This window comes from Tachysurus fulvidraco, chromosome 11 (assembly GCF_022655615.1).
Source record: "Tachysurus fulvidraco isolate hzauxx_2018 chromosome 11, HZAU_PFXX_2.0, whole genome shotgun sequence".
NCBI lineage: Eukaryota > Metazoa > Chordata > Actinopteri > Siluriformes > Bagridae > Tachysurus > Tachysurus fulvidraco.
The window spans coordinates 18,968,344-18,990,203 of NC_062528.1; the positions used below are offsets into that span (position 1 = coordinate 18,968,344).

General features: G+C 38.5%; 1 protein-coding gene across 3 annotated transcripts in view; it reads right to left on the bottom strand.

Annotated features, from left to right (window-relative positions):
- Nucleotides 1–21,860, bottom strand: part of frem2b (FRAS1 related extracellular matrix 2b) — a 153,295-nt gene that overhangs the window by 126,010 nt on the left and 5,425 nt on the right. For all 3 annotated transcript variants that reach the window (XM_047820668.1, XM_047820669.1, XM_047820670.1), the window contains exon 2: nucleotides 19,536–19,625. In XM_047820668.1, the coding sequence (XP_047676624.1) occupies nucleotides 19,536–19,625 (90 nt within the window). The remainder of the gene's footprint in view (nucleotides 1–19,535; nucleotides 19,626–21,860) is intronic.

A 21,860-nucleotide genomic window follows, 5' to 3' on the forward strand; every position in this document is an offset into this window, starting at 1 on the left:
TCTCCTGATTCTGTATTGTGTGAACTGAGAGTAAACTAACAGAGCGAATGTAGAAGCTCGGCTGTGACACTCGGCTTTACGAAGCTGCTCTTTGCCACTCTGAGCCACAGCAGTGTCTATCTTTCATCTTCTCCCTTGTTCCTTGCTCCAGATAAGTCTTTTCCTCCCTTTCATTTCAACACCCAAAGAATTCTCATGTCCTGATAAAAAGGGGGGATGGGGCTCTCACAGGTTAGGTCTCAGGAGAGAACCTTCAACAGTAGATACTACTCCAGAATGTCGGGCTAGAGAAAAACAAAGAATCTACACATCTCCTGTGTGTCTTTTATGGCACAGGGCTAAGGCATACAATGAAAGAGTGTGAGCATGTGTTCATGTGTGTGTGTGTGTGTGTGTGTGTGTGTGTGTGTGTGTGTGTGTGTGTGTGTGTGAGAGAGAGAGAGAGAGAGAGAGAGAGAGAGAGAGAGAGAGAGAGAGAGAGAGATTGTGATTGAGTGTATGTGAGAGATAGAGAGTGAGTGTGTGTGAGAGAGTGAGCATGTGTGTCCCTCGTGTGTGTGTGTGTGTGTGTGTGTGTGTGTGTGTGTGTGTGTGTGTGTGTGTGTGTGTGTGTGTGTGTGAGAGAGAGAGAGAGAGAGATTGTGATTGAGTGTCTGTGAGTCATAAAGAGAGAGAGAGAGTGTGTGTGTGTGTGTGTGTGTGTGTGTGTGTGTGTGTGTGAGAGAGAGAGAGAGAGAGAGAGAGAGAGAGAGAGAGAGAGAGAGAGAGAGAGAGATTGTGATTGAGTGTCTGTGAGAGATAAAGAGAGTGAGTGTGTGTGAGTGTCCACATAATCTTAAAGGCTTTAAAATACAGATTAAATATCTAAAGGTTAACTAAAAGATTAAGAAATATAAATAATAGATTAAATCTATATTCTATTTTCTGCTGCTTTTATGAAATAAATATAAAAATATCCTGTTTGACATATTGTGATGAATTTGTAGCACAACACAAGTATCTTTAATAATAATAATAATAATAATAATAATAATAATAATAATAATAATAATAATAATAATAATAATAATAATGTAGAGTGCATGGGAAGAGAAGTGTACCTGCACCAAACACTAGAGGACAAATCTAGTCCTCTTTAAACAAAAAGTATTTCATGGTCAGGATTTCAAACCCAAAGTGGGTGTGGCCTAAATAGACTAATGCATTTAATCACTTTTATATATATATATATATAGTTCACATTACTGCTATGCTCCTGAAAACATGATTAGCATGGTTTATTATATAAATAAATATACCTGCCTGAGATATTATACAACAAATTTCATTGGTTTTATTTCCCAAAATACATACAAACTAGCAACCTATTGTAATTAAAGGTATCTGTGTCCAGGGAGTTACTAAAGTGTAAACACACTTTGTAAGGTATTGCGTTAATTAACGTGGTCTTTCCTCATCCTGCGAGCATCATGAAAGATCACTCAAGCCTGCTTAAAAGTAAAAACCTCCCACTTGTGATTTTGTTGCATTCCAACAAATCCTGAAGCACACTCCTAATCTCAAGGGGAGATGTGCCTCGTATGTGGATGTGTTCGATAACTTATTAGTAAATTTCACAGTATGCATCATTTTCTTATATCGTAGATTTAAATTTTAAATATAGCTCTTAAATTTTGCTCAAGTGTTGCTCTTCAAATAATAAAATTGATTAACCCATTACTTATCCTGATGCTTATATTGCTTGTGTCCTTCTAAAAAAGGGGGGTTTTTTTGAACATTTGTAATTTTGTGTTTTTGAGTTTGTGAAATATTTGAATTTTATGAAGATTCGATTCTCGTGCTTTTAGGACTATATATAAATTTGGACCCAATAACAACAGTTTTAATACAAATGAGGTTATGTGATTTTTATGTGACCAATTTTATGTATGCCAAATGAAATGAACTGTCACTGAATGAGGGCTCAATAAGAGCACACTTATAGGTAGTCTAGTGGTTAAGGTGTTGGGCTACCAATCAGAAGGTTGTGAGTTCGATTCCCACGTCCACCAAGCTCCCTAAGCAAGGCCCTTAACCCTCATAATTGCCTAGTTGTATACAAAAATAAGATAAAATGTAAGTCTCTCTGGATAAGGGTGTCTGATAAATTCTGATTTGTTTTTTTATTTGTAAATATAGTTTTTAGTTTTATATTATCTAAATCTTTTGATAATAAAATCATTATATTTTAAGGGGGAAAAAAGGTATACACAGTATATTGAGAATAAAACCCTCACATTTCAATAACAAAATCAGAATTTTCAACGTGTTATCTTTGCGCTTTTTCTATTTATTTTGCGGACATATTTTTGTTTTGTTTTTTGCGCTCATGTTACATGATCATTTGATTGTGCTTCATTAATGTGTTCAGGCGACACGGAAGTGAACATTTGGACCCTACTACAGCTTAGCGCAAGCACATAATAAAGAATGCATGAAGACGGTTAGAAAGCCTGAGGCATGAGCTGATCTGCAAGCCACAAGCACGCCAAGGCCACATTTCTAACTCCCACACTTAACTAACCTTCACAATTATAAGAGTAAGTAAAAAAAATGATAAAATCCAAAGTGTGTTATAAAAACCAACTGCGCAAGCAACATCAAATATTTATGAGTTTTGCTACAGTGCTCATGAAGTGCTTTCCTTTTAAAGTTTTTATGTCTCTGTGTCTTTTTAAACCTTTGTGACGTATTACAAAATGAGCCGAGCCTTTATAATCACTGAACGAATGGTGAGCAGATAGATATCAGATAGATATCCTTATCATCTGTGTGTGTGTGTGTGTGTGTGTGTGTGTGTGTGTGTGTGTGTGTGTGTGTGTGTGTGTGTGTGTGTGTGTGTGTTTGTGTGTGTGTGAGTGTGTGTGTGTGTGTGTGTGTCTGCATTTACAAAAAAAATGCACAAAAAAAGGTAAAACTTCCTTCATAACAGCCAACATGTATATGTTTGATACATAACTTAAAAGATAAAAAAATAAAATAAAAAATGAAATGACATATTTTTCTGTTCCAGCTCGATACAGCTACACTTTACCTCGAAACGACCATAAAATACATTATCGTGTAACTACTTTAACATCAATTTAATACAATGGCAATTTTTTTTAAATATAAATTTGAAAGCGTGATATTTTAAGAAAAAAGTCATTATTTTGAGGAAAAAAAAAGATTTAGATAATAAAAAGATAATATTTAAAGTAAAGAAGAAGAAAATAAAGTTTTGAAAATAAAGCCGTAACATTTTGAAGAAAAAAGACACACCGTTGCTTTAGAAATAATTCTATAATTATATATATATAAAAAAAAAAAAATAAATCTTAATATTTAAGTACAAAATCAAGAATATATTCAAGAATTTCAAGAAATCAACATTTCTAGGAAAAAGCCATGCATTTGAGCATTTTTTTTTTACTTTATTCTTAAAATATTGCAACATTATCACTTTTTCCTCAAAACTTAAAGGTTTCAGCAATTTATAGATTTTATTAATTACAAAACTATATTTAAAATGTCTTTGATGTCCCCAAGTCTTTTACATGGAAGGTAATGAAGCGCATTTAGTAAATCTGCCAATTTGAGGTTAAAACAAAAATCTTATGAAATTACTTTTAAGAGCAAAATGGGGCCGTAATTAGTGAAGAAACCTTGTAAGTGAAAGAATTAGTTACTGATTGGCATTATTTAATATACATGTGGGGGGTGGGGTGGGGGTTAAGTACTAGTAGTTGTGTGTATTAATGTCTCCAGACTTGTGCAATTAGCCACTCGACTAGTAATTAATGAAATTGTTTTATTGTTATTTCGGCTCGTCTTGTTTTAATTTCTCGGTGAACGTCTAAGTAAGTGAGGCTGCTGACATGGAAAGACTGGCCCGGTTAATAACAGCCTTCCTTCAATCTTTGATAGAAAGGAATGTGAGCGCATGTAAAAGCTCCACCCTGCGTGAAAACCCATCCTGGGGCAAACGATGACAGCACACACACACACACACACACACACACACACACAATACTTCAGCACAACAAGTCCAGACGTGGACTTCACCTCCGTCTGGAGAATGTTTTCCCCACACTGACGCCTAACAGGGAGCCTAAAGTGAAATGATGATACAAAAGCCTGAATGAGTGGTCTCTGTTCCTCCTCAGACTTCACGTCCTACTCGTTAACTTCGCCAGTTGTGAGAAGGATGGTATGTGGAAGATTTCAGATAAAGTCACAGGCTTTATTAAATTACAGGGCTGCAAAGCTACTATAATAACAGCAACAATAGCAGGGCCTGAAAAATCTTTAAAACTTGAAAAAAATTGTGTTAATTTAAGTGTTTTTCTTTCTTTTCTTTTTTCTTAAAGCTTACATTTGATCTATGTTCACACTATACGGCCAGAAGTATGTGGACACCCGATTATCAAACCCATGTGTATATTTTTAACATCCCATTCCAGATTTGGTTCCCCTTTGTTCCTACAATAACCTCCAAGGAAAGCTTTATTAGATTAGTGAGCATTATTGAGGTCAGGGACTGATGTTGTACATGGAGGTTTTTGGTGCTGTTGCTCTTCTGGTTCATTGTAGAGGTGTTCAGTTGGATTGAGGTCAAGGTTCTGTGCAGGTTACTAACGTTCTTCGATTGAAACCTTGCCAAACAATGTTTTTATGGAGCTTTGTGCACAGAGGCATTGTCATAACACGTTTGGTCATTTTAGTTACAGTGAAGGGAAATCCAAATCCTACATACAAGCATACAGTGTATAGTTCATTCATTCATTCATTCATTCATTCATTCACTCATTTCCTACCGCTTATCAGAACTTTTCGGGTCACTGGGAGCCTGTGCCTATCTCAGGCGTCATCGGGCATCAAGGCAGGATACACCCTGGACGGAGTGCCAACCCATCACAGGGCACACACACACTCATTCACTCACACACTCACACAGTACGGACAATTTTCCAGAGATGCCAATCAACCTACCATGCATGTCTTTGGACCGGGGAGGAAACCGAAGTACCCGGAGGAAACCCCCGAGGCACGGGGAGAACATGCAAACTCCACACACACAAGGCGGAGGCGGAATCGAACCCCCAACCCTGGAGGTGTGAGGTGAACGTGCTAACTACTAAGCCACCGTGCCCCCCACAGTGTATAGTAGGATAGAAGGGAAAAGATTTATAATCACACTATGCACTGTTTGATGAAGATGAGGTTCCCTTTTGAGTCTGGTTCCTCTTAAGGTTTCTCCCTCAGGGAGCTTTTCCTCAGCATTGTAACCTCTAGCTTTGCTCATTAGGGATAAGTTAAAATGTTAAACTTTTTTTGTTCTCAATGTCTATTCTTAAAAGTGCTAGATAAATAAAATGAAAGGGAACCGAACTTAATCCTAGTGATAAAGTTGTGTTGCTAACGTCCGGGGCTAAAGTCTCCGGCTTGAGCAGAGCGTCACTGATGAGTTGCAGAAGAAAGCTGATTCATTATTAAATGGTGCTGGAGTTAAACTGCTTACAGGCCACTTTCTAAACCACAGAAGGCTTAAATGCTGCATACAGTATAAGCTCTGGTGGTTTATTGTGAATTTAATTCACCTCAAATATCTTTTCATTGAAGACACAAACACACACACACACACACACACACACACACACACACACACACACACACACACACACACACACACACACATTTTCAAGGCTGATTGCACTGTATTTGTTTTGCACGGGTCATTTCTTCTCATCAGTTCTGTCTGCGTCTCGTTCACTCTGAATCTCAAACACTCGAGACATCTCGAGGCCTCTGTGTACAAGCCGGCACGCAGAAACAATAACTCATTAAGCGTGACAAATGATAAATGGGACAGAAGTAAGAAAAATAATTTGTTCAAACCGACAGCACAACAAGACATGATGAACGATCGTTAAATTGCCTTTCTAATGAACAAACGAGTTTTTGATTCACCTCCTTTTTCATCGTCATTTTTATCCGGTTATGGGAGATATTTAATACTTCAATCTTTACTCATTAGTGGCGCACGGTAGCGATTTATAATGAACTATTAAACATAAAGGCTGAATATGGAAAGTGTTTCATTAAATCTGCTCTTTAATTAGTAAATAAAAATTCGCATTTTATTCGCTTGTACTTTGAGCAACACATTTTTTTAATTCACATACATTTTCCTCAAATCCATTTTTTTATCTATGATTTATTTTGATTATTTATGGATTTATATACAAGGCACTTGGCAGAGCAACTTACATTTATCTCCTTTGTACAACTGAGACTTGCTCAGGAGCCCAGCATTGGCAGCTTGGTGGTACTTGATACAACGTGGTGGGATTTGAACCCACAACCTTAAAATCAGCAGTCTAATCTTAACCGCTTGAGCTGAGCTTTGACATGCTAACACTCCAATGGCTGAGACTAATGTCTCTTTTCCACCAGAAAGAACCGGGTGCTGGTTCAGAGCTAGCGCTGGTGCTGGTTCAAAGTTGGTTCCACTGGTGAACCTTCTAAGAAACGGTTTGCCTTTCCACTGGCTAGAGATCCATCACAGCGGTGAGTCTGACGTCACTGTATACGTGTCACGTGTCCCAGCAACGTTAGCGCAGCAGCGGCAAACACAAACACTTCAACAATTGCGGATGTTGCTTTAATGTTAATGCTCATGGCTTTGCGATTGCGAACCTACATTGGCATTCAAACGCGGCGAATCCAACGTGTCCGTGCGGCTCCATGTAATCTGTACAAACGGAGGTTGTAATCGATAAAGTACATAACATTATTTTATCATTAACACAGAAAAAAGTTAGCCTTAGCATATACAGTAGCTACCTACAGTACTATCATGTGTGCTGATAAGTGATTATATCGCGGTAAAGTAAAAATGTATTAAACATTAGTAAACATTAGGTACATTATCAAATGCGCTAACAGTAGCCCCACCCACAGCTCCTGACACAAGCGGTTCTTAAGTCTAGACCAGCAACGTTTTGGTGCTACTTAAGAACCACTTTTGGCTGTCGAAACAGAAAGAATCGGTTCTAAATTAGGCTCCGAACCAGCACTCAAACTAATTTGAAACCAGCACTAATTCCATTTTGAAGATTTAACACACTTTCAGGTTTCCACACGATCACTACAGTGCCCTCGGATTCTCACACCAAAGTACCGAATCTAAAATGACAGTAAACACGGGAATCAGAGCTCATCCTAATATTTCTATACACGCTGCTTTGCGAACAAATAAAAATCGAGAGCCATGAAGGCAACATCTGGTGCCGGCACACACACTATAATCCCCTCAGGTGTTTCATGGGAATCTGTTGATTTCAGTATTAGCACCTAGACGCCTTAATGCTTTACGGCGAGCTTTGCAGATGGAAAGGTGCTGACGGACGGCGCTTCCTTCCTTCCGTCCTTCCATGGCTCACGTCTGCCTGAGACGAAACCCACACAACTCAACAACACCTAGGAGTTCGGGCTAAACTGTAATTATCTCAGCTTTAACACAGACAGGAGGATCAGAAGTGGATGCGAGCGTGCTTAGAATCCCGTTTGGCTCAGCCACAGGTAGCAGTTTGATAAATAACAGGATGCAAGCAGATGAGACATTCGAGGCAAAACGCTGATCTCGGCACATCTGCTACAGAGGATGGAGAAGAAAGCAGCGGGCGTGACACTCGCTGGAAGGTTATGTGATCCACAAAACACTTCAGAATGTACAGAGACGTATTGTTCTGAATTGTAGAGGAAAAAAAAAACTGTTCATAAGGTCTTGTACTGTACTGTAAATAGTGAAAGAGCCTAAAGCCCATATTTGATGAAGTGCTGTTTAAAAGTGTTATTTTGCAATAAAATATGAGACTTAAATGTATAATTTCATACATGGGACTTTTACCTAAATTTCTTTTTAGCTCTTAATAATAAGGTATGACGTGTAACCATTCTTCCCATAAGGCCATGGGTTTGTTTATTTATCTATCTATCTATCTATCTATCTATCTATCTATCTATCTATCTATCTATCTATTTATTTATTTATTTAGATATAAAACATTCATTAAATTCCTGACGCTAAATACAACATGGCTGATCAGATACTAAAGAAAATGATCAGTTAATTTGCAAAAACTGGAATAAGAATGTGTTTCACGTGAACAGACATGATTTTTATTTTTTTTTCATTTGTAAGAATGAATTTATTCGATTTACAACGCAAGAGAATTTGGTGTAAAATAATTCAACATGCAAAAACCAATTCATATATTATTACAACAGCAACAACAACTACTACAACTGCTGCTGCTGCTGCTACATAAACAACAACACAACACGATCCATGGAGTAACACAACCTTTCTCCTCTATCAGCTCAGAAACTTCAGTTATCACGGCTCTCAGCTATAATAGTGTACGAGAGCACCGTTCACGGGGACGAGGCTGAGAGCTTTGACTCCGTCTCTTCCAGTTTGAAGAGCGGTGTTTTAAGACAAAGTGCACTTCACGGTGACCCGGACTGCTCCCGTTTCCCTACGCAATAATAATACGCTGCACTTTGCACACGAGAAAGGTAGAGACAAGGAAAGTGGACCTTCGCTTCCATGTTTTCATCTTTGGACACTTTGGCGTGTCTCCTTACGTACGTGAACAAGTCGGGGAATGCATGGGCAGAGAAAACTGGGCCATAACGGATTTAAAAAAACAAAAAAAAACAACAAACACAATCTAAATCAGGACAGAAAATGCGTCTTAATTAAAACCGTGTACGTGGATTTATTTTTAGCGTCTTCGGCAGAACGGGAAGTTTGCCATCCCGGCCGTGAGAGCCGAGAGGCTTAGGCAGGTAGAGGAAGACAAAAGGAGAGAAAGAAAGACAAAGCATGACAGCAGGAATGGGAAACAAAGCACAGGGTGAGGGGGCGATGGAGTGGAATCTGTCAGTGAGGACGTCTCCAGAAGGGATTAGGACGTGGAGACAGACCGTGCCTCTAAGCACTGCGAAACAACAAACACTCGATGCTATGACTTGTGTGTACTCAGGTAAGCTCTGCTCTCAGGGCACAGACGCTTTACTAGACAAACATGTCAGGAGAGCGCCGCAGGCTCCAGCGTCCACCCCGGACACACACACACACGGGAGAAAAAGACCTTTCGAGAGACCTTTTAAGTCAGAGAGCAAGACCTGACCACAGGCAAGAGGCTGCATTAAAGGGAAAGAAGCGATCTTATTGAATTTACACGTGATCCTTCGAGTGATCCGATCGAATTGAAGTCTTCAGCACTGACAGCTCTTTACAAGCGACACACTGAGCTATCCTGCCTCCGAGATTACAATCTGTCATCTCCTGTTCTTCAACTAATCCCACTTCATTGGCACTTTTTAAGGCCCAGAGTGCTAGTTCAGGAAAGAAAGGAAATCATGGAAGTGTCTCAGCAGAAGCAACACAGCCCGTTCATTTCCACATTTAAAGCATGGAAACAAGGAGCACAAGGAACATACGAACCTTTCACAGGCACGGGAAATGAATCACTGACGCGATACTGCTAAAGAAAAAGGGATTACATTTTAAATGGACTTTAATTTGTAGTTAAAGCAAACTAACTTAATCACCAGGGATTTACTGAAACTGCACTCCTTAAAGTGAAACTGACCAAAAATGCCAACATTATAAACAAGTAAAGAAGCTGATAGAAAATTGACAGGGAAAAAAAAATTTGAAAACCTATTTTTATAATGTTCAGGGAATGTTAGTTGGGGGAGGGGGGGGGGGCAGAAAGAAAAGTCAGATTTGTTTTTAGGGTTTTATGTTTTGTGCGATTAGTTGGTTATTAAATTATGCATCATTTAATTCATGCTTTTTAAGTAGAACGTGACGGAAACTATTCCAATTTACACTCGAGTACACAAATGAAAAAGTAAATACAATTTTAGTGAATTGAAATTATTATTATTATTATTATTTTTTAAATACAAACATTTTTGGTATTATTATGAGGACACTGCTGATGTTTACATGAGATCTGAGTTGTTGTTGTTTTTTCTATCATCAAACACAAAACTGTTGTTGTTAATAATTATGTCTATTTGGTGGTTTTTTTAATTATTTTTATTCAATTAGATCCGATTCGTTTATCCCGTTAGATCCGAACGGGTGATATTTATCAACTTTCAGATCCTTACCATCACGCCATATATGTAACAGACTTTTCAATTTTCATTCCTGAATTCATGCAAATGTCTGTGCCACAATACTCCAAATGTTAAGAGAAAAAAATAAGTGTGTAACAGATGGATTGGTGTTACTTTTTATAGTAAGTGTAGTAATTATAATATAGTTGTTATAGTAACCAGTTTAACTACAATACGTTTTTCTTTACATCTTAACTTTACAAGAAGTAAAATTTTGGCTTTGACTTTTCTTTAAGCTTCTTTCCTGTATATTCTATACGGTTTGTGGCTTTAGAATAGTTTTAGATTTTAGTTTTAGTGTTATTAGGGTTATTATCTAGGTCTTATCAGAAGATGTTTATTTATTTATTTATTTATTTATTTATTTATTTTAAATTAATGAATGAATTTATTAATTAATCGGTAGATCCGGCTGAAGTTCATATGACGGGTTTATATCAAACGGGCATCGTTTCTATAGCGACGGCTCATTCGCGGTGACATGTATGTTGGGTGTTAAACGCTTTAAGAAAAACGGGTTGTTCTTTAACACAGAAAAACTTAGCATCGTTGATCCGTGTCGCGGATTATCTCCTCGTGCTGTATTCTTTCCATCCGGCACGGAGTTAGACATGTTTGCCTTCACCTTTTCGCTGACATACATTTCACTCTGATTTATTTGGCAGCATGATGGAGAGGTGCTGATGTCTCAGGAAGCCCTCTGCTCTGTTTACTATCCACTTGGACATGCTAGCTAGTCTGTACTTGTTACTACTGCCGGAGCGCACAGCTGCAAAAAAAAAAAAAAAAAAACAGTCTGCACCAACAATAACATGTTGTCTATTTTTATATATATATATATATATATATATATATATATATATATATATATATATATATATATATATATATATTCTGTGATGCAACATGTTTTTGAACACCAGAGGGTTTGTTATTTAGAGATATTTTAAGACCAAATGTCACCATATTCTTGCTGACTCGGAGCGATGACTCTTCAATTTGGTCATTTTTCAGTCTCTACTGTGTATCTTCTCTCCATGTAAAAAATAAGTGAAACAACATACAGCATACATACATGACACGTTCCACAGAAACCTTCTAAAACCATAAGAGGCTGCAATATCTAAAGGGAGATTGCGTGTTTTTTTTCTGTAACAGACAGAAATTTGTGGGAATGTGGTAGCTCAGTGGTTAAGGTGTTGGGCTACTGATCGAAAGGTCATGGGTTCGAACCCCAGGTCCACCAAGCTGCCACTGCTTGGCCCCTGAGCAAGTCCCTTAACCCTCAGTTGCTCAGTTGTAAGTCGGGATAAGGGTGTCTGCTAAATGCCGTAAATGTAAATGTTCACATCATGAACAAATTCATTCATTAAGATTTAAGACAGTGCGGATGATCGTGCGGAAACATTTCGGTGCACATCAAACACCAGAATGAGATCTCTGGAACTTTGTTTTTTTTTTGTGCCAGATGGGCTGGATTGAGGTTTTTGAATAATTCCGGGAATTTTCATATACAACAGTCTCTAGAGTTTATACAAAATGGTACCAAGGAAAAAAAAAAACAACCCTTAAGGGAGCGAAAGTGCCTTGTTAATAAGAGAGGAGAAGGTTGTATTCTAAATCATTTCTATTCTACATTTTATACAACGTCTATTGTTAAAAAACGTTATACGGATGTCTTTGAATTAAACCCGAAACACACGAGCAAAACAAACGTGTAGCCAATGAGCTGAAAGGGGCGTGTCTTGTCAATATGGGCGGAGAGAGTGTTCGGTGCGCATGTGTGACATTAGCGGAAAGCGTTTGAAACATTGACATGGAAGATAAAAACGAAAAGTAAAAAAAAGGCTTACGATAAGGCAAGAAGCAGGACTCGTGTTAATATAGGATCAGCTTTCCAGCGCTGGAGAGAACTGAACGTGTTCCGCGTGAAACCGAGCTAAACCTTTCACGCTACAACACACGGTACTACAAAACACATTTGTATTACCATGGTATTACTCATGGAGTTCATTTATTGATAAAAAATATCTCCTCGGCCAGCTGCCCCAGCGGGTTCCGCCATAATAGTTGCCTGGGTTGCCTGGTACTGTATGTATGTGTGGGCGGAGCTATCAAAACAGGGGTGGGACCCATTTGGGTTAGGGGCGTGTTTGTTTTGGTGATTTCAAATGTCAACATGGGCTTATAAAACATCGTGCACCTTACCTTTAAACCTGGTGGTCGATGAACTCCAACAGCTGAAGACCACATCGGGTTCTTGAGTGAGTCTGTGCTCATGATAGACTCGTTTTTAGCTGAATCTGATCTAATCATCTGCTCCTGTAGCTCATCCACCTCAAACTTTAGTGTATAATGGATTCTGAGATGCTTTTCTGCTCACAACATTTGCAAAGAGTATTTATTCAAGTTACTACACGCTTCCAGTCTGCTCATTCTCCTCTGATCTTTCTCATCAACAAAGTGTTTCCACCTTCAGATTCGCTGTACACAGGATGTTTTTCCTTTTGTGTGTTTTTACCATTCTGTGTAAACTCTCCTGAAATACTTAAAGCAGCCCATCTGCCATGGTTAAAGTCACAGATCACACTTCACTTCACACTCTCATCCATCTGATGTTTGATGTGAACATTGACTGATTATTTGCATCGTGCTGCTTGTTGCCACATGATTGGCTGATTAGATAACGGCATGAATGAGCAGATGTGCAGGTGTTCTTTTCAAAGTGGACGATGAATACACACACACACACACACACACACACACACACACACACACACACACACACACACACACACACACACACACACACACACACACACACACACACACACACACACACACACACACACACACACACACACACACACACACACATCTAGGGGTAACTCAGAGTCACCAATATACCAAGCAGCATGTTTTCGTGAGGTGAACCTGGAACCTGTAGGAACTCCATAGGGACATGGAGAGAACATATGGAACTCCTCAGAGACAGTAATCCAAGCTCAGGGTCAAACCGAGGACCATAATATCCATCACAGAAAAACAAGAGAGTTTACTAAGAAACTTTAGCAACGAGAACATTTCTTTTTCATTTTGATTTTGTGATGCTCAAGTTTTTTTTGCTCAAGTAAAGAAGAATTACCTGAAATCACAGGTCACCTTTGTCTACCTACGTAGTTTCTTTCTGATGTCGGCTGATACTGATGCTACGGAAGGTGATCAATGATAATCTGCACCATGATGTTCTAGAAGTTTTAAGACCCTGTGATTAAAAAGTGATTGTTTTTAATAGACAAAACAACATTTTATATAACATACATCACAAGAAAAAAAGTTATAACAGGAACAGGAAATGCCTTTTAAAAAAGTCTATTACTGCCTTTGATTCGGTACCTGCTGCACTCGATTCAGTACCTGCAGCACTCGATTCGGTATCTGCAGCACTCGATTCAGTTCGTGCCACACTTGATTCGGGATGTGCCACACTCAATTCAGTACGTGCCGCACTCGATTCGGTACGTGCCACACTTGATTCGGTATGTGCCGCACTCGATTCGGTATGTGCCACACTCAATTCAGTACGTGCCGCACTCGATTCGGTATCTGCAGCACTCGATTCGATACCTGACGCACTTGATTCAGTACCTGCCGCACTCGATTCAGTACGTGCCGCACTCGATTCAGTGCGTGCCACACTTGATTCGGTATGTGCCACACTCAATTCAGTTTGTGCCACACTTGATTCGGTATGTGCCACACTCGATTCAGTTCGTGTCGCACTCGATTCGGTACGTTCCGCACTCGATTCGGTACAGGGCAGTGGTTAATTCTCTGGACTGTTGATTGACAGGTCAGGATTCAAGACCTATCCCTGCCAAGCCTCCTCTATTAGGCCCCTGAGCAAGGCCCTTAAGCCTCTCTGCTCCAAGAGTGCTGTAGCAAGGCTGACCCTGAGCTATGTGAAGAAACTTATTTCTTGCTTTGCTGTAATGTACATGTGACAAATACACGATTCTTCTTTTGAACGCACCCTTGATAACCATTTTTTTACCATCTTTAACCATTTTCCACAAAACCCACAATAACAACGATGTCTGTAAGAGCGAGATACAGGATGTCCAATGAGGCGGATTCCAAGCCGAGCATGTACTGTGTCTGCTAAATGCCTTTATATAACCATGTAAATACAGACAATGAGAGGAATAAACGCTTTCATTAAGCCTTAATTCAGCATTCCTCTTTTGTATTTATCTTTTTTTTGTGGCGCTACTTTTGCTTTTTTCTTTATAGCCACTTGGAGGCGGTTTACAAGTCTGCATTGACAAACGATTCCCGCCATCCTTACAGGAAAAAAAGAATTAAATCGCAGTATTTACCAAAAGTCTTTTAACAACTGTAGCTGAACAATGCCGCTGTGGGTTCTGGTGCCAAGCCGCACTCACGGCACCCTCCCAGCCCTTCACTCCCTCTGCTTCTGGAGTGCTACAGCTCTCATAGCCCACAGCAGAGAGTTTTTTTTTTGCAGTAAGAAAATGACAGAACATGCCTGTGCTTTGGTACCATTACACCAGTCTTCTTAAAGCTACAGTAAAAACACCTGAAGTAAGTAATTAATGTAGTGAGAAATACACATGATAAATCATTTTTACTTCCTGTAGCGTGTAGGTTATTATAACAAAGTGACGCATTACAAGATCACAAGATGATGCATTACAAGCTCGGTCAGTGGTCCAACAGCAGCTCTAAAATACTTCATTCCCTATATAATAATTGGGGGAATTCGCTCACATGTTTTTTTTTTTTTTTTTAATTAATCTCCAACATCCCACTGCCTTAGAACAGTGAGGCCAAAAGGAATAAAAAGAAATACAATCGCAAATAAACATATAATTAATCTTAAACTACAGTCGTATGAAAATCCTGAAGATGACAAATATGATCGGTTGTTTTTAGCCTAAAGAAAACAGACAAAAACGGATTTTAATGTTTAATGCTCATTTAGCTATTCATTCATATACACTGATTTTTTTTATTATAATTTTTAGGAAAATTAATATAGATATTATTCTCACTCATTCATTTTCTACCACTTATCCGAACTACCTCGGGTCACAGGGAGCCTGTGTCTATCTCAGGCGTCATCTGGCATCGAGGCAGGATACACCCTGGACGGAGTGCCAACCCATCGCAGGGCACACACACACACTCATTCACTCACACACACACACACTACGGACAATTTTCCAGAGATGCCAATCAACCTACCATGCATGTTTTTGGACTAGGGGAGGAAACCCGAGTACCCGTGCTAACCACTAAGCCACTGTGCCGCCCTAGATATTATTCTTTCTTTTTTAATTAACCGGCTTATCAATGTTCACCAAAAAGCTGAACATTTCTAATAAAAATTGGAGGGATAATTAAAATAAACTGAAACAACATATTCTAATGTAATCTCTCACATTAATTTCAATGCAAATGCCAGTAAACAGCATTATCACTTGTTTGCACTTTGCACCACTGACTACATAGAATATAATTGTCACTAATATTTCAACAGCAGTCTTTGAAATGACTTGATTTGTTCAGTTTACTGGTGAAAAAAAGAATGGCTCCTCTCTCAAGTGACTGACACACCAGCTCTGTTTTGTTAATAGAAGTGAATATGACACTTGAGAATATGGGACTTTTACAGCTGGAATGCATCGAATTGTTCAGATTAAGACCCCAGAACCAACACAGTCACCTTGTTGGTGGGAAACAGACTTCTAATATACAAAAAAAGAAAAAAAGAAAACAGATGACTGGTTATAACCAAAAAGCTGTTCACCGGTTAAGCTGATCATTTGTCAGTTCACTGGAGAGCAATAATACACTGAGAAAGCTTCACCACGGCCCACCTATGAAGCTGAGTGATAAGCAGCCCAGGTATGTGCAGGTCGACCCCACATGAGGTCACACTCGGGGTGGTTCACATGTTTAGACCTCTCCGAAATGCCTTTTCACTCAGAGAACAGCCGGCACAGGTGGGGGTCACCATTTTAGTCCAGCTCACAAGATAGACATCTCAGGAGAAATATACCAACACTCATCAGCCAGCGGGTGCTAAACATATTCTTAGGGTCCCGCTGTGTGCTAATCCTCTTGATCCTATCATGCCTAATCCACATGAGTAGTGCAGATGTGATCCTCTGTGTTAAAGGAGGAAGCTTATCGTTAAAGGCAGCTTTAAAACAACTTGACAGCGTTCTGATTTTTTTTTTTTTTTAATCCACCTGAAACCCTCGCCCTTCATCTTACAGGTCTTCTTTTAAATGAAGAGACTGGCTATTATTATAGACCTAAACTTGGCTGAATATTAATATTATTTAGTCACAAGAACAGAAAAAAACAAGAAACTGTGCTTAGCTTTAATAATTATTATTAATATGTTATATTTGAGTCTGTATACTGTATATAGAAAAAGACTGTGTATTCATATATACATATAAAACTCATCGTTCTTGTGCAACGGTTACTGCCGCATGCACCTCATGCCAAATGTCTGAAAAGACACAAAGCTTTTTGTGGCAGTTAGAAGCAAATATATGCAGAAAAAAAAAGCAAACAAGCTCAAAAGGATTGACAAAAAAAGCTTTCCAAAACAATGAAGCTAAACGCTAAAACACATCCATTAGCTTTATCTGCAATCACTGCTTCTGCCAGATGACTTGAGTGAGCCATACTGTCGGTGGGAAGTCAGAATATGTGCACAGACTCTCACTTAGGATTTCAAAAGACTCAGAAAGAAAATGGGGAAAAGAAAAAAAAACAAAAACACAATAGACATGGTTTGTGTTCTTGCACCTCCATAGCAGGAGGTACTCCTAAACTTCAATGCCATCACCGATGACTTCAAAAAATAAAGCCACTCACAGAAGCACCGCATTACCCCTAAGCAGAAAGTGGTAGGCTTTCAAGGTTTTAAAGTTTGCTAGACATGGACAAAAAGCTCAGTGTGACACTTTCTGGGAAAATACTAAAGAATAGAGTGACGACTGGCATGGAAACATTTCACGTGCATGGCTTTTACTTTGGAGAAGAAAAAAAATAAATCACATTTTTTTTCCCTCTTGATTCATCTTAAGCTAAGAAATCCCATTTCCACAATTTTCGTGACAAACATGCCTGATCAACAGAAACATGCTGATTGGTGAACATTGTTTCTTTGGTTCTAGACCGGAGGCACAAAAGTTTTACTCTGAGATACCTCATGCCATAAATAAACAAAATAAATAAATAAATTGACATTTTTCAAGGACTACTCCCTTTATTATCTAATGAACCATTTAATTAAAACTCCTTTTACACAAGTCTTCTTCTACTTCTGGCTTCTCCTGTTACGGGTCTCCACAGCGAATCATCTGTTTCCACCTAACTCTATCCTCGGCATCCTCTACCTTCCTCTTGACCTCTTACCTGGCAGCTCCATCTCCAACATCCTTCTACCAATATAATCATCTCCTTCCTCTGGACATGTCCAAACCATCTCAATCTAGTCTCTCTGACCTTGTCCCCAAAACAGCCAACCTGAGCTGTCCCTCTGACGTGCGCCTTCCTAATCCTGTCCATCCTCGTCACTCCTAAAGAAAACCTCAACATCCTCATCACCGCTACAGACTCAGACAAAGCACTATTTTTTACACAAGTACCAACATAAAACATTTGCCATTCGATCAAACATCCACTAAACTCTTGTTGACCAGTTAAAAACTCTTCATCAGGAAGGGTTCCAAGCACAACCATTTTGAAGCCCAAGAAGTTAAGCATCCAACAACTCCCTTCAAGAACCGTTCATGAACCGTTAAAGTTTACGAGCCTTTAAAGTACACATGCAAGTACCATTTTAAAGAAAGTATTGAGTGTTATATGAATCATTTATAATCACAAATATTTAAAACTTTAACAGTTCTCCTTTTTTGTGAAAGTGTAAACGGTCCCTGTCAGCATTGTGACATTTTTCTTATTGTCGAGCTAAGTTTAGTGTCCAACACTGTTTTCCAAGCTTTTCATCAAAAAGCAAATAACTAAAGCGTTTCTCACCCCAAATCTTCTCAGGTTCCATTTCTTCGTCAAATGACGTGGTTTAAAACTCACTGTAATACATGAAAGGGGGAAAACTTCCACATTGTCTCTAACCAATGCAGCATTAAGAATGCGGCCATCTTGGATAGAACCCCTACCTAACCACTTCCTTATATGTTCTTTGTGGAGTTTGGGGTTGCTCCTCCACTTAGTCCCCACCTCCCAAAAATTGAGCTCAAACTGTAGTTCGATTACAAAGCAAATGAAATAAATAAAGGTTCAGAAAAAGTGATAAAAAAAGAAAGAGAGTGAATAAAACTAGATTTGTAAAGATCATTGTGACAAACTCTGATGTTGGCTTGGCTTGTTGGCTAGTATTCCCAAAGGACGGTATGCTAGGGTGCCAATACTTTTGGAGGCAAGTAGATACGAACATGCCACATCACCCGAATGAATACCTGTGACGCAATTCCCCTCATTGTGCTGAGTGTTTTGATAGGTCACATGTCCATTTTGCGGTAATTTTGGATTTTGGGGGCGGGGATGCACGTGACGTCACATGACGTTTGGTGTAGATAGCTCTAAATCTTGCCGAGTTATAAACCTCTAAATTTATAATGAGGGTCTATGGAAAAAAAGGCCATTTTGAGACCCTGTACCGTGAGCACCCTCGTACAAGCCAACATAATAAAATAAATGAAATAAAAAGTACATTTATGAAATTCTGTGAAAACACTCCCCTAATATCTCTAGTCTGTTAAGCTGCCTTCAGCTAAATTATTTACATAAACGCATGAATTTGATTCAGAAGCCATACAGGTTCATATTTATCAAACTTGAGTCACTGATCTGATATTTTTTATTTATTTTTTTTATTTATAGAGTATGTTTTTAACATACTCGGTTCTGTCAGCTGACATACCTCGCTGGGTCAGAATCCTGGGTCCTAGTGTCCCTAGGTTTTTTTTTTTCCCAAGAGATCATTATCATCATTATTATTATTATTATTATTATTATTATTATTATTATTATTATTATTATTATTATGTAAATCTAAATATTATTATAATATAAATATTATTATATTTTTATTAGTATCCCATCTATCCCAGCTAATATGTCAACTCGTATGAAGTCAAACATCACATCCCATTATAGATGGGACAAAATGTGAGAGAAAAATCTAACATCGTAACAAGTACAATACTTGACCCTCAGCCAACATGAATAAATATCAAAACTCTTACCGTTGTCTTCAATGGAGAAATGGAAGATGTCACTGGTCGCGTTGTCTCCATTTTGAAGAACGTAGCATAAGTGCATGTCATCAATGTCAGCTACAGGAGTCAGAAGAACTGCTGTTAATATACTTGGTATTCAATTTGCACTCCAGCACAACCATGAAAAACTGAGCTTAGAGTTCAAATTGTATTTGAAAAATGTTGCATCAAATTATTTGCATTCCAACTGGAATGATAAACGGCAATGGAACAGCACTTTGCCCTAGAAAATAGTGAGAATGGCTTCGTTTTATACACAGAGTCAATGAATAAATTTGAAAACTTACTTGGAAATATTAAAGGTCCGTGAGTGTATTTTGTCAAGTAAATAAATCTCAATATGCAAAAAAAACTTGCCAGGGTTTTGCATCAAGCCGTGAGTTTTACGACGCGATTTTAATTTATCGTGTAGAAAATACGAGACTCTTAAAACTTGATATATTTCTTGCTTTTAAAGAGACAAGGGCCATAAAGAACAGCCAGGCACCAGCTGGTCCAGAAGCCAAAATCAATCTTTCTTTACCTTCTTGTAAGAGGAAAGTTTGGAGCTTGGGCATTTAAAAAAAAAAGGTTGCATTTACAGCTCAAGCCATCTTTAATATTTGATGGCAACAGTTTCCTCTAAAGGAGAAAGCTTATAAAAATGTAAGCCTAGCATTTTCTAATACCCACAAGTGAGCAGCTACTTTATTTATTGTGGCTTTTAAACGAAAACGCTTAGGAGAAGGAGATATAGTGACTCCATTATCAAATCTAGAAGTATTTTTGGCAGAAATGCTTTGTTTGTATGGACGTCTGATTCACATGACTGGGTCATTTCTGGGGTCATTTAATAACAGGATTTAGACGAATTCAGAAATTCGGTATATTATATCGTAAAACCTCCGGGAGCAAAAAAGGAAACGATGTTATGTGGATTTTATTATAGTGTTCAGTTAAAACTACATCAATTCATCATTTATTCATTTTCAGTCAAAGCCAGAAACACTGGGTATAAACCACGGTAGCACATTTTTATGGTAATTAATCCAGTGCTCTCCACCGAGCTTTGCCCTCGACATACAAAGTAGTATATAAGGGAATGTTAAAGTTTTACACATGCTGTGTCATATGTATACAGTGTACACAGGTTTAATACGTGATCTCTTAGCAACCTAGTCAATAGAATTAAACAAATCTATGAAACTTTAACTAGAGGGTCACTTTTTTGGATAAATTTTGTTAACCTTGGCATAATTGTACATTTTTAGAATGGGGGATGTGAGAAAAACGTTATATCATTACGTTTTTATCAAGACAGTTTTTACGATACACGTTAAGAAGTATATACAAAAGTGTTCTGTTTAAATTTAGTGTAAAGTCCATGGATTGTTGTGGGTCAAAATACCACCCTTTAAATCAGTCCATATGGCACCGACAACCATGCTATGTATCTTAAGCCACGTTCACACTGCAGGTAAAAGTGGCCCAAATCTGATTTTTTTGGGGGGGGTCAAGTGACCAGGTCAGTCAGGAGTAGTGTGAACACTCAAATCCTACTTTTTTCAAATCAGATTTAGACCACTTCCATATATGATCCTGAATGGCCGCAGTGTGAACAACCGAGGTGGATTTGATGCGACTTTTAGGTCAACCTACATCAACATTCGTCACAATTATGCGCCGGCGATTACGCACACAAACGTGACTACGCCTACAAAATGGAGAACAGTGATGGAGCAAGTCAATGGAGGGAGAGTGAGGTGTTAGACCTAATTAGTACTATCAGTACTATAGTACCAAAACTATTAATGTTACGGCTGCCATTGCACAAACATTTTGAAAGAAAAGCGAAAATGATTACTTCCTCCATAACCTCGCAAACTTTTTGGCGTGCTGCGTGTGACGTCAACGTTATTGTTCGTTTCCGCATGCGGGTCAGTTCGAAATGGCAAACGGTTCACACTGGTATCTGATATAGGCCACATTTTAAAAGGTAATGTGAACAGCCAAACAAAAAAATCAGATCTGAGCAAAATATCCGAATTGAGCATTAAGACTTGCAGTGAGAATGTGGCCATAAACTATATTAAAGTCATTTAAATCCTCATTGTGTTGTTTGAAGTGAAAGTTAACTGAAGCTCTAGAACTGTATCTGTAAGACTTTATGTACTCTGATGATGATGCATTCTGCATGATGCATGATTATCTGATTGGATAATCGCTTTACCGAGCAGGCGTATATGTTTTCTTTATAAAGCGAACGGTTAGTGTCTACCCAAAAATGGCATCAAATCGCAAATCCAAATAAAT